At 37.2% G+C, this 14630-nt stretch overlaps 1 protein-coding gene across 1 annotated transcript in view; it reads left to right on the top strand.

The window, feature by feature from the left end:
- The window catches only part of KIF11 (kinesin family member 11), a 41886-nt gene that overhangs the window by 4439 nt on the left and 22817 nt on the right, over positions 1–14630 (top strand). Inside the window, exons 5-12 of the mRNA XM_059169447.1 lie at positions 389–574; positions 688–812; positions 3955–4045; positions 5331–5573; positions 7547–7642; positions 11334–11422; positions 12304–12391; positions 14055–14243. Of these exons, the coding sequence (XP_059025430.1) occupies positions 389–574; positions 688–812; positions 3955–4045; positions 5331–5573; positions 7547–7642; positions 11334–11422; positions 12304–12391; positions 14055–14243 (1107 nt within the window). The remainder of the gene's footprint in view (positions 1–388; positions 575–687; positions 813–3954; positions 4046–5330; positions 5574–7546; positions 7643–11333; positions 11423–12303; positions 12392–14054; positions 14244–14630) is intronic.

The following is a 14630-nucleotide window of genomic DNA, read 5'->3' as shown; positions in this document are numbered from 1 at the left end:
TTTTTTAACTGTTTTGAAATATTTATGTTTAAAGATTTTATTGACTTCAGAGAGATTGAGAGCGCAGTGAATGGTGGGAGGAACAGAGGCGGAGGGAGAGGAGGAAGGAAAGAAGCTCAACCCAGACCTCATGCTAAGGGCGGAACCCTACTTGGGGCTTGATCCCATGACTCAGAGATCATGACCTGAGTTGAAACCAAGAGTTGGATGCCTAAACAACTGAGACACTCAGATGCCCCTCATATTTGTGTTTAAATATATCATAAATATATCCTATGTCATATTTGTGTTTAAATATATATCATAGATACATCATGAAAGTGTTTAAACAGCCATAGTAAATGACATTCTTCCCTTATTTTAGTCCTAACTAATACTATAATTTCAGGATCCCTTGGCTGGTATAATTCCACGTACCCTTCATCAAATTTTTGAGAAACTTACTGATAATGGTACTGAATTTTCAGTCAAAGTGTCTCTGTTGGAAATCTATAATGAAGAACTTTTTGATCTTCTTAATCCATCTTCTGATGTTTCTGAGAGGCTGCAGATGTTTGACGATCCCCGTAACAAGGTAACTCAGTCTTTAAGAATGAAATGTCTCTGGATTTTAATGTGTGATGCTGTGAGAAGTCAGTATATATATTTTTTACCAACCTCATGGATGATCTTTTGATATTTGCTCAGAGGGGAGTGATAATCAAAGGTTTAGAAGAAATTACAGTACACAACAAGGATGAAGTCTATCAGATTTTGGAGAAGGGAGCAGCAAAACGGACAACTGCAGCAACTCTGATGAATGCATACTCTAGGTAAGAAAGCCAGTGTCCTCCCCCCACTGCTCCGTTTTCTTTTTAACGTGGGAAGTCAAATTGAGGTGAATCAAAGTATGTGAGTCCCATACCTAGATTATATGTATGCTTGATTTCATGCTTTAGTAATTGGCTTAAGATTTAGAGGCAAGCACCAGTATTGGAAGAACGTTGGAAGGAGAACAAAGACAAGTCAAATTAGAGAAGTATTAATCTTTTTAAAGCAGACTGTTTCTTTCTCAAATGAAATCGTACGCAGGAGCCTAGATTAATCTGTGCCTGCTGTAGTTGATTTGAGGGTGGGATGCTGAGAGGCTTAACTGCTCAGCCTCCTGTAGATTTTCCCTGAGCACTTTTTGGGGGCCTCTGTGGATACCTAGAACAAAGTTTAAAAGCCCATGGTTTAAGTAAGGATTAGAAGAAAGTCAAATAGCTTCATTTAATTTTTCCCCTGGCTTTATTGCAGTATGACCGACAAAAATTACGTATATTGGGTTGTACAATATGATTTAAACTTTTTTTAGATGGCTTCATTTTATATAGGAAGACATGGTCACTAACACTGGCTTTCCAGGGTAGAAAGGGGCATATTTGGTTAGTACCCCCTATGAAAAGAATCCCAAATTCTAGAAAAGCAGTTTACCAAGTCAGGTGATATTTTTTTCTACTGCTCTGTGTAGTGTCGCATTAGAGTGTAATTAAAAGCATTAGAGTGTAATTAAAAAAGCTATACATAGGGAGTTAGATATTTGCAGTTAACCAAACATGTGACTTCAGGTAAATAAGTGAACTTCTCTGAATATGTTTCCCTGACCTACAAAGTAATTATTAGAAATAGATCTAAGGGGGCGCCTGGGTGGCTCAGTGGGTTAAAGCCTCTGCTTTTGGCTCAGGTCATGATCCCAGGGTCCTGGGATCGAGCCCAACATGACGCTCTCTGCTCAGCGGGGAGCCTGCTTCCCTTCCTCTGTCTCTCTGCCTGCCTCTGTCTACTTGTGATCTGTCAAATAAATAAATAAATCTGAAAAAAAAAAAAAAGAAAGAAAAGAAATAGATCTCAGGGTGCCTGACTGGCTCAGTCAGAAGAGCATGTGACTCTTGATCTCAGGGTTGTGAATTCGAGCCCCATGTTGGGTGTAGAGATTACTTAAATAAACAAAACCTAAAAAAAAATTAATTAAAAAAAAACCCCTAAAAAATTAAATGTCTTACTTCTTTGCTCCCTTATAATTGGAAATTTCTGCAACTCTTTGAAAAGTTACGCATGCCTTTAAAGAACAAAAAAAAAAAACATGAAAGTAATGAAAATCATGAAATTATGGGTGATTTTATGATTTTAATTAAATTTTCCTATAATAGCTTTCCATTAGAAAAAATTATGTAGAATTTGGAGGAATGAGTTTAAGACTAGGTAATATTTCTTTTCTCTAAATACCTTTCTTTTAAATAAATTCCTGCTTTTTCATAAATTTGTATAATTTAGGATTTCTTTTTTTAAAGATTTTAATTATTTTAGAGAAAGAGCATGAGTGGGGGTTGGGAGGGATGCAGAGGGTCAGGGAGAAGCAGACTCCCTGAGCAAGGAGCCTGACTCTGGATTTGATTGATCCCAAGACTTTGGGATCATGACCTGAACCAAAGGCAGATACTTAATGAACTGAGCCACCCAGATGCCCTCTAGGACTCATTTTTTTTTTTTTTTTAAGATTTTATTTATTTATCAGAGAGAGAGGGGGAGAGAGCAAGCACAGGCAGACAGAATGGCAGGCAGAGGCAGAGGGAGAAGCAGGCTCCCTGCTGAGCAAGGAGCCCGATGTGGGACTCGATCCCAGGACACTGGGATCATGACCTGAGCCGAAGGCAGCTGCTTAACCAACTGAGCCACCCAGGCATCCCTAGGACTCATTTTTTTATATGTAGAGTTGTGTAAAGGTTTTTTTATGAATGTATGTGATAAAGTGAAGGAAAACATTCAATTTTCCAAAATCAGAGTTGAGGTCTATGCTTGATTGCATTAATTCCATAATCTTGAATTAGGAATGGGTAAAAAATGGTAGAAAATATGAAATACATATTGAATTTTCTTTTCTTTTTATTTATTTATTTTTTTTAAGATTTTATTTATTTATTTGACACACACACAGATCACAAGTAGGCAGAGAGACAAGCAGAGAGACTGGGGGGGCGGAAGCACTTTGGCTCCCTGCTGAGCAGAGAGCCTGCTGTAGGGCTCAATCCCAGGACCCTGGGATCATGACCTGAGCCGAAGACACATGGTTAATGACTAAGCCACCCAGGCACCCCAGATTTATAGTTTCTTTATACTTTTCCTGTGCCCTTCCCCTTTTCTGTAATTTTAAATAATAAAATATGATTCTTACTGTAAAATTTTCCAAGCAACATGAAAAGTACAAAAGAGAAAATTAAAAATTACCATATTCCTCACTAATCATCAATGAAATTAACAAACAAGGATGTTCACCAAATGTCATTGATACGGAGTAAGAGGTCTTTTGTTGTCTATATAGCTTTTGTATCCCTCAGATAAAAGGTGAATGTCAGTACATAAGTTAGACTTTGGAACACTTTATGGTCGTGGTGATTGTCTTGTAGTATTTTGGTAATCACTCTTATTTACTATTTGCTTTTCAGGAGAGGGTATTAACTATTTCTGATATTCTCAATGCAGAACAATATATTTTTACAACAGCTGACATTGAAATCAAGTAATTTGATTATTTGTGTGGTACTGTTTGAATTTATGGTAATGACATATTTCAAGAGATTCTTATAAATAGGAAGACTGATTTCAAGCCTTCTCCTCTGACATACCAGGCAACTGTCCAAAACCAACCCCACATCCAGCTTTTAGAGGTCTGAGGATTCTAGTTCCTAAGTCTTTTAGGGTGTTTACAGATAGTTTCTTATTGGGATCCCCTCTGCAGGCAGCAGGTACAAGAAAGCAAAAACCTAAGCATTATACTATCTACCCTCTGTCTTCCAAAATCTTATTGATGTCTCTTGTCCGATACTATCTTTCTCTACTTTGTGGTATTTGGTCTTTCTTTACTCTTTTTAATATTTTATAGAAAGCAAATAATGTTTTGTTACAATGACTGGACGACCTGATCTTGTTTTGTAGTCGTTCCCACTCAGTTTTCTCTGTTACAATACATATGAAAGAAACTACGATTGATGGAGAGGAGCTTGTTAAAATTGGAAAGTTGAACTTGGTAAGTGTCTACCTTAATACCACTGTTTCATTCTTTTTTTTTCTCCAGCATTATTAAAGTATAATTGACAAAATTATATGTTTAAAGTGTAAAAAAAAGTGATGATTTGATATATGTATGCTTTGTGAAATGATTACCATAATCAGGTTAATTAACATATCCTTCACCTCACATAGTCACTTTTTTGGAAAGGGTAAGAATGCTTAGGTCTACTCTTAGCAGGTTTCAGCTGTCATTACCATGGTGTACATTACATCCCCAGAGTTTATTCATCTTATAATTGAAGGCTTATATGCTTTGACAAGCACCTGCTTCTCCCCCATTCTCCTACTCTTGGTAACTGTCATTCTACTCTCCATTTCCATGAACTAACTTTCTTCCCCACACCTCCTCAATTCTACATATAAGGGAGATCATACAGTATTTGTCCTTCTCTGTCTGGCTTATTTCACTTTGCATTGTACTAGGTTCATCCATGTTGTTACAAAATGCAGGATTTCCTTCTTTCTCATGGCTAAGTAAATGTATTCCATTGTACATGCATACCATATCTTTTCTATTCATTCATCACTGTTTCTATATCGTGGCTATTGTGAATAATTCATTGAACATGGGAATGCAGGTTATCTCTTTAAGATACTGATTTTATTTCCCTTGTATAATATACATAGAAGTGGGATTGCTGGGTCAAACCACTATTTCATTTTTTTTTTTTTTTTTTTTTAAGATTTATTTATTTTAGAGGGAAGAGAGGGAGAGAGAATCTCAAGCAGGATCCCAGCTGAGTGAGGAGCCCAATATGGGGATTTCACGACCCTGAGATCATGACCTGAGCCAAAATTACAGGCTGGATGCTTAAGGCACCTGGGTGGTTCAGTGGGTTAAGCCTCTGCCTTCAGCTCAGGTCATGATCTCAGGCTCCTGGGATCAAGGCCTGCATTGGGCTCTCTGCTCAGCGGGGAGCCTACTTCCCCCTCTCTGCCTACTTGTGACCTCTCTTTCTGTCAAATAAATAATAAAATCTAAAAAAAAAAAAAAAGTTGGACGATTAAGTCTCTGAGCCACTCAGGGACCCTTCATCTGTTTCATTCTTGACCACCATAGAGCAGCTTGAAATTCTGTACTTCTAGACAATATTTTTGAAGTTCCTAGGTAATTAGCTTTGTAGTGTATTGTTAATTATAAAAAAATTATCTTGGTGGGTAGTTGATACATTATACTAGAGAATGAAAGTCTTTGTGTCCAAATCCAGGGGAACTAACAGTTTTTATTTTTGAAATTCAAGGTTGATCTTGCGGGAAGTGAGAACATTGGCCGTTCTGGAGCAGTTGACAAGAGAGCTCGGGAGGCTGGAAATATCAATCAATCCCTTTTGACTTTGGGAAGGGTCATTACTGCTCTTGTAGAAAGAACACCTCATGTTCCTTATCGAGAATCTAAATTAACTAGAATCCTCCAGGATTCTCTTGGGGGACGTACAAGAACATCCATAATTGCAACAATTTCTCCTGCATCTCTCAATCTTGAGGTAAGCCCTTTAATAGGCATCTGCAAGTGTAGTAGCTGTAATTCTTATTTAGCTATCACTTACTTTATTTTACTTTTTTGTTTTTATTTTTTATCATATATTTTAAAAGTTCATTAATTGGCTTCATTCATTCTAAGCAAGAGTAAAAGAATCTGGATATTGCACAGGGACATAGGAGGACAACACTGAAAAAATTGTTTTTCTACTTCCTGGCAGAGTTTTTAATCTTAAAAAGCCAATTACTTAATGGTTTTTCCCGCACAGTCTTCAAAAGAAATTGCTGGGCGCCTGGGTGGCTCAGTGGGTTGAGCCACTGCCTTCGGCTCAGGTCATGATCTCAGGGTCCTGGGATCGAGTCCCGCATCGGGCTCTCTGCTCAGCAGGGAGCCTGCTTCCTCCTCTCTCTCTGCCTGCCTCTCTGCCTACTTGTGATCTCTCTCTGTCAAATAAATAAATAAATAAAATCTTTAAAAAAAAATTAAAAAAAAAAAAAAAGAAATTGCTGTGGTCATTAGCAGTGGATGGTTACATGTGGTATAGAGATTTTTAAAAAGATTTTATTTATTTATTTGAGAGAGAATGAGGAGGTGGATGGGTGGGTAGAGGGAGAGGAAGAATCAGACTCCCTGCTGAGCAGGGACCCTGATTGGGGCCAGGGTATGGAGATCTAATAGGGAACTTAAAAGTGAGTTAATTGAATGCTAGTGTTGTAGAGGTTCTTAGAGGGCACTGAAGATGGGATTGGATATGTGAGAACAGGTGGTAAAACCAAGATGGCAAAATCTCTTATTTTATTGTGATTGTTTCCTTTAAACGGAGTTAGAAAAGGATTTATAAGGTCTCTAATTCCCCTTTCATTTTAAAACACATCTTTACTGAGATGTAATTCACATGCCATTAAATCACCTATTAAAAGTATGTAATTTGATGATTTTAATATATTTGCTGAGCTGTGCAACCATCACTAAAGTCTATTTAGAGCATTGTCATTACCTTAGAAAGAAACCTTGTAACCCATTAGGAATCACTCTCCATTTGCCCACATTCCCAGCTCTAGGTCACGACTAACCTACTTCAAAATTTTTTTCTTTTCTTTTTCTTTTTTTTTTTTTTTTTTAAGGATTTTGTTTTATTTATTTGACAGAGAGAGACACAGCGAGAGAGGGAACACAAACAGGGGGAGTGGGAGAGGAAGTAGCAGGCTTCTGATGAGCAAGGAGCCTGATGTGGGGCTCCATCCCAGGACTCTGGGATCACGACTCGAGCCGAAGGTACCCAGGAGCCTCCCCCCGCCACTTTTTAAAAAGATTTTATTTCTTTATTAGAGCACAAGTTGGAGGCAAAGGGAGAGAGAGGGAGTAGCTGACTCCCCAGTAAACAGAGAGCCCAATGTGGGGCTTGATCCCAGGACTCTAAGATTATGACCTGAGCCAAAGGCAGACGCTTAACCAACTGAGACAGCCAGGTGCCCCAACCTACTTTTGTAATCTAGATTTACCTAATCTGGACATTGTGTGTAAATGGAATCATGCAATAAGTGTTCTTCTGTGACTGCCTTCTTGCATTTAGCATGTTTTCAGTGTTCATCCATGTGGTTCACATGTATCCATGCTTCATTTCTTTTTGTAGGTGAGTAATTTTCCATTGTATGGATATAGAATGTTTTGCTTATTCATCAGGTGAGGGGGTTCATTGAGTGTGAAGACCAAAGTAAAAAATTCTTAGGCAAATTATCATAAAGAAGATGACATTTTAAATTAGAAAGAAGGGAAGAAAAGGCTGTTTTGAACAAATTTCCTTGTAAAGATTTAGAATAGTGGTCCTAGTGGATGATAGATTTTTAGGTTAGATATAACCGTAAGTTATTTCTTGTAAATTATTTTTTTCTTGTAACTTATTTTATAATCTTTTGATAACAGAACTACATTGTTCTTATAGAATCTTTAGTGATTGGCATTTTCTTTTCTTTACAGGAAACTCTGAGTACATTGGAATATGCTCATAGAGCAAAGAACATACTAAATAAGCCTGAAGTTAACCAGAAACTCACCAAAAGAGCTCTTATTAAGGTAATTGTGGATTTTGTGGAGGAATGTTTTGTTTGACAAATGTTAAGTTGAGGACCTGAAATAGATAATTGTTAAGATTTATTCAATTACGTGTGGTAAGGCATTTCATCTAATGATTTTAATTAACTACCTAATATATTGAAATGTTTTTTCTAATGCAAATACGGTGACTTTATCAGCTCTATCAAGCCAGCAAAATTTGCAGTTATTTACATTTACAAAATTTATTTATTTCTAGCTTTAAGGTACAATCACCATACATTAATATGATATTATTACCACACATTAAGGTATAATTTCCGTAACACTCTTCCATTGTAATCCTATAATGCAATGATTTTTAGTACATTTACAGAGTTGTGCAACATCACTACAGTCTACTTTGGAAATTTCTATCACTGTAAAGTTCCCCTTTACCCTTTACAATCAACAACTAATACACTTTTTGTCTGTAGATTTGCCCTTTCCAGCCATTTCTTTTTTATTTTTTTTTAAAGATTTTATTTATTTATTTGACAGAGAGAAAGATCACATGTAGGCAGAGAGGCAGGCAGAGAGAGAGCAGGAAGCAGGCTCCCCGTGGAGCAAAGAGCCCGACGTGAGGCTCAATCCCAGGACTCTGGGATCATGACCCAAGTCGAAGGCAGAGGCTTTAACCCACTGAGCCACCCAGGTGCCCCTTTTCCAGCCATTTCTTAAATGGAATCATGTAATATTTAATCTTTTGCATCTGGCTTCTTTCACTTAGCATAACACTAGGGCTTCATCTATGTTGTAGATGTATCAGTAGACTAATTTGCTGAGTGGTATTCCATTAAATGGTTAATAACACATTGTGTTTATCCATTCATCAGCCGATGGAAATTTGGATCATTTCCTGTAGTGCTGCTATGAATATTAGTATAGAAATCTTTGTGTTGATGTATTTGCAGTCCTTTCAGGTAGTTACCTAGAAGTTTAATTTCTGTGTTGCACAGTAAGTTTATGTTTAACTTTTTAAGAAACTGTTTTCCAGGGGCACCTGCTTCCTCCTCTCTCTCTGCCTGCCTTTTTGCCTACTTGTGATCTCTGTCTGTCAAATAAATAAATAAAATCTTAAAAAAAAAAAAAAAAAGAAACTCTTTTCCAAAGTGGCTGTACCACTTTAAATTTTCATTAGCAGCAAATGCATGAGGGTTGCAGTTTCTCCACATCCTCCCCAACACATGTTATAGTCTTTTTAATGTTAGCCATTCTAATAAGGGTATGATTTTACCCTCAGCATGGTTTTAATTAGCGTTCCCCTGGTGAATAATGATAATGAGCATCTTTTCGTATGCTGCTTATACATTTGTATATCTTTTTTGTGAAAGATCTATCCAAATTCTTTGCCCAATTTTTAGTTGGTTAAGTTTTGTTTTGTTTTTGTTTTTTAAGATTTTATTTATCAGTTAAAGAACTGCCAAGCTATTTTCCAGAGTGGCTGTATCAGTTTATATTCCCACTAGCAATGTAAGAGTGATCTAATTATTCCACATATTCACCAGCATTTGGTATTATAGCTATTTTTATTTTAGTTGTTCTGATGAGTATAAGAGGCGCTAAATATCTCACTGTGTTTTTGTGGGTTTTTTAAAAAAGATTTTATTTATTTATTTGAGAGAGAGAATGAAAGAGAGAGCATAAGACAAGGGAGGGTGAGAGGGAGAAGCAGACTCCCTCCTGAGCAGGGAGCCCAACAGGACTCAGTCCTGGGACCAGTCAGGATCATGACCTGAGCCTGACCTGCTTAACCAACTGAGCCACCCAGGCACTCTCTCAATGTGGTTTTAACTTGCATTTCTCTAATGGCTTCTGGTGTTAAGCGTCTTTTCATGTGCTTATTTGGTATTTGCATATCCTCTTTGGTGAAAAGTCTATTCCTGTTTTTAGGCCCATTTTCTAATAGGGTTTTTAATTTTTTTTTTTTTTTTTTTTAAGATTTTATTTATTTGACAGAGAGAGAGCACAAATAGGCAGAGAGGCAGGCAGAGGGAGGGGGAAGCGGGCTCCCTGCTGAGCAGAGAGCCTGATGTGGGACTCCATCCCAGGACCCTGGGATCATGACCTGAGCTGAAGGCAGAGGCTTCACCCACTGAGCCACCCAGGCCCCTGGGTTTTTAATTTTTTTATTAAAAAAAATTGGGGGGACACTGGGGTGGCTCAGTGGGTTAAGTATCTAACTCTTGATTAAGGCTCAGGTCATGATCTCAGCATCCTGGGATTGAGACCCATGTAGTACTGCTTGTCTCCCTTTCCCTCTGTGTACTCTCTGACTCTCTCTCTCAAATAAATAAATAAATCTTTAAGAAAAATTGGGGGGAGCCATCCGGGTGGCTCAGTTGGTTGGCCATTTGACTTAATTTTGGCTCAGATCATGATCTCAGTCTCATGATTGAGCCCTGCATCAGGCTCAGAGCTGGGTGTGGAGACTGTTTAAGTAAGATCTTTCTCTCTCTTTCCCTCTGCCTCCTGCCTTAAAAAATATATATATATGTACATAGACATATAATAAATATATCTATGTATATATATATATTATTAGTTTTATATATTTAAAAAATTAATGTATGTATATATATATATATACATATATGTAATAAATATAAAATATATTATATATATTTATATATATATTTTTTAAAGTAATTTACACCCAACGTGGGGCTTGAACCCGCAACCCAGCGATCAAGAATCACATGCTCTTCTGGCTGAGCCAACCAGGCTTCTTACTAATTGGTTTTTAAAAATTATTGTCGTTTTGAAAGTTCTTAGTCCTCTGTCACAAAAATGGTTTATATTCATTTTCTCCCAGTCTGTAGTTTATCTTCTTTATATGGCCTTTTATTTTATTTATTTATTTATTTAAAATATTTTATTTATTTGGCAGAGAGATTACAAATAGGCAGAGAGGTAGGTAGAGAGAGAGAGGAGGAAGCAGGCTCCCTGCTGAGCAGAGAGCAAGATGTGGGGCTTGATTTCAGGACCCTGGGATCAAGACCTGAGCCGAAGGCAGAGGCTTTAACCCACTGAGCCACCTAAGCACACCATGCCCTTTTTTTTTTTTTTTTTTTTTAAAGATTTTTATTTATTTATTTGACAGACAAATCACAAGCAGGTAGAGAGGCAGGCAGGAAGAGAGAGGAGGAAGCAGGCTCCCTGCATAGCAGAGAGCCCAATGCAGGGCTCTATCCCAGGACCCTGGGATCATGACCTGAGCTGAAGGCAGAGGCTTTAACCCACTGAGCCACCCACGTGTCCCCCCCCTTTTTTTTAAGAATTTATTTATTTAGGGGCGCCTGGGTGGCTTAGTGGATTAAAGCCTCTGCCTTCAGCTCAGGTCATAATCCCAGGGTCCTGGGATTGAGCCCCACATCTGGCTCCCTGCTCAGCGGGGAGCCTGCTTCCTCCTTGCTCTCTGCCTGCCTCTCTGCCTACTTGTGATCTCTGTCTGTCAAATAAATAAATAAAATCTTAAAAAAAAAAAAAAAGTATTTAAGCTGTTGAAAGACTCTGACTAAACAAATATTGAATTAAAAGTATTTATTCTTTTTCATGCTTTAAAAAACATGAAAGGACTAAGTACATGTTTTATTTATTATATATCCTCCCCAAAATGAATGAAAAAACAGTTAAATGCTAAATTGATACCTACAATATTCTTCTTGTGAAGGAATACACAGAAGAGATAGAGCGTCTGAAACGAGATCTTGCTGCAGCCCGTGAGAAAAATGGGGTATACATTTCTGAAGAAAATTTTAGGTAAGACCTTGGCTATGGAAATTAATTTCCAAGAATAATAATTTTCTGATAACAAGGTGTTTGAAACAAAATTTACTTTTGTGACAGTAACTAAGATCTTTGTATCTAATGCTTCCTATAAATGCTCCTTTTTCTGATATTAACAAGTAGTTATCAGTTAAAAATTTTTTATATATATAACTTTAATTTTTAGATAACTATAGATTCACATGAGGTTGCAAGAAAAATACAAAGAGGGCGCATGTATTTTTCACTTGTTTTCCCCATTCATTACTTCTCACATAACTTTAGTAAAACCTCAGTGGTGGTGTGTGTTAGGGTATGTACTGAGGTATGCAGGAGGGTATGGGGTATGCAGGAGGGTACTGGGGTATGCAGGAGGCAGGAGGTATAATTGTTTTGTATATATACTTTAACTCACTTATCCAATTTTAGTCCCTGACTCCTCCCCTTCTTTCTGTGATACCAGATGCCTTCAAGTCCCAAGCCTCTCATGGATTCTGTGGGTCCTATTTATCCTCCATATTCCTGATTATAGACACTTAGTTTGTATCCCTCCCCATCTCTATTTTATGTGAATTATGACAAAGGACTATTTGTCAGCTTTGTAGCTTCTTAAATTTTATACATACACATGCTTTCTTCCCCTCATAAGTAGGGATTCTCAGTTTCAAAATGGAGGTCACAAGAAGAATATTACATTTCAAGGACAAGGATACATTAGTTTTTTGAAATTTGTGTTCATTTCTTATTGACTCTTAGGCATCATTATTATAGTGATAAATGGTAGAGATGATGTGCAACTGCCACAGTTTTGTTAGAATGAGTCTTAAAGGAATTAAAAAATATTAACTGTTAAATTCATATTAACTTTATTTTAGAGCCATGAGTGGAAAACTAACTGTTCAAGAAGAACAGATTGTAGAATTGATTGAAAAAATTGGCGCAGTTGAAGAGGAGCTAAGTAGGGTAAGCATTTAAAACAGTATTAGATGAAGGGTGCCTGGGTGGCTCAGCCATTGGGTGTCTACCTTCGGCTCAGGTCATGATCCCAGCGTCCTGGGATTGAGCCCCATGTCAGGCTCCCTGCTTGGCAGGACGCCTGCTGTCCTTCTCCTAGACTTCCTGCTTGTGTTCCCTCTCTGGCTGTGTGTCTCTCTCTGTCAAGTAAATAATTAAAAAAAAATTTTTTTTTTAAGATTTTTATTTATTTATTTGGTAGACAGAGATCACAAGTAGGCAGAGAGGCAGGCAGAGAGAGAGGGGGAAGCAGGCTCCCCGCTGAGCAGAGAGCCCGATGTGGGGCTCTATCCCAGGACCCTGAGATTATGACCCGAGCTGAAGGCAGAGGCTTAAACCACTGAGCCACCCAGGCGCCCCAATAAATAAAATCTTTAAAAAATTCTAAAAAAATAGTATTGAATGAAAAAACAAAACAGTATTGTGTGTTACATGAAAAGCAAATATTAAAAACATTTCAGAACTTGAGGGACGTGATTTTTTAAAAATATTTTTTAAATTTATTATTTTTAAAGTTTTTTTGAAGTTTTAAAGTTTTTTATTATTACTATTATTTTAGATTTTTATTTATTTTATTTGACAGGCAGAGATTACAAGTAGGCAGAGAGGCAGGCAGAAAGAGAGAGGAGGAAGCAGGCTCCCTGCTGAGCAGAGAGCTTGATGCGGTGCTTGATTCCAGGACCCTGGGATCATGACCTGAGCCGAAGGCAGAGGCTTTAACCTACTGAGCCACCTAGGCGCCCCGTGAAGTTCTTTATTTTTAAGTGATGTCTACACCCAAGGCAGGGCTTAGACTTAACATCCTCGAAAACCCTGAGATCGAGAGTCTCAGGGTCTAGTGAGTGAGCCAGCCAGACACCAACATCCTTTTTTTTTTTTTTTTTAAACATTCTTTTGATTTGTACTAAGTCTTTGAAATACCATCTGTGCTTCATCTATATATCTCAGTTCAGACAAGCCACTTTTTTTTTTTTTTTTTTTTTTAAATAGACTTCATGCTCAATGTGGGGCTTGAACTTACAACCCTGAGATCAAGAGTGGCATGCCCTACTGACTGAGCCAGCCAGGAGCCTCTCCTGCCAATATTTTTTGTTTAAGATTTTTTTTTTCTTGCTGACTCATATTAAAATTAAGTTGTATCATAATTTTACTGTCTCTTTTGACACATTAAGGCAGCATTCTAAGAAATTTACTGAATCGTGCAGCTTTATTGTTAAAGCTAAATAATGAATGCTGAGACATTTTCATTATTGTGTGTATCAGATGAAGGAATGCAGATGTTAGGGGAAGCCAGATGTTGAATAAGGTGGACAGACATGACCTTTCTGTGCCACCCTCACGTTGTCAGTGTTGAAAGGAAACTGAAGGACTAATGCCACTACCCTAGACCTGTTATTTAATCTCAAAGTTTTTAATGAAGTTACAGGAAGAGACCAGGTACTATACAAAACGTGCTAACCTATCTGGTAACTTGTTACAGCTTGTCACAACTTTTGCATGGAAATGATTTGTGTGATTCTTCTTCTATTATTTTATGAATTAGCCAGATGTTTCACCAACCAGTTCAGCATTTTGTAATTCTTAAAAAAAAATGTTTAAATGTTATATTTAGGTTACAGAGTTGTTTATGGACAATAAAAATGAACTTGACCAGTGTAAATCTGACCTGCAAAATAAGACACAGGAACTTGAAACCACTCAAAAACATTTACAAGAAACTAAATTACAGCTTGTTGAAGAAGAATATATTACATCAGTTTTGGAAAGTACTGAGGAGAAACTTCATGATGCTGCCAGCAGAGTATGTCTTTTGTTTTGATTTGCACTTGCATTAAAGAAATTAGAGAATGGATAGAAATAACTTTCCTTTGCTTAAGTGTTAACTGTGAAATTCTATCTATCCACCGCAAATGGTATTTCTGCCAATTTAAAGAACATTATTTTACTATTTTACCTGAATTTTCCTCACTAGAGTTTCTAACTTAAGAAAAAAAGTGCCTAAAGTTTTATAAATAGAAAATGATTTTAATGTACTTTGGGGACATTGAGAACAATGATGCAGTACTTTCCCCTTTAGTCATGATTGAACTAATCAGTCCTACAGAATTTAGCACCTTCTAGTGATGTGAGATGTTGAAAGAATTGTTTATTCGGTGCATGTTAGAGGAAATAGTAACACATAATAGAA

This window comes from Mustela lutreola, chromosome 4 (assembly GCF_030435805.1).
Source record: "Mustela lutreola isolate mMusLut2 chromosome 4, mMusLut2.pri, whole genome shotgun sequence".
Lineage (NCBI taxonomy): Eukaryota > Metazoa > Chordata > Mammalia > Carnivora > Mustelidae > Mustela > Mustela lutreola.
Note: the sequence above shows the minus strand (reverse complement) of the source record. Positions and strands in the feature narration are given on the sequence as shown.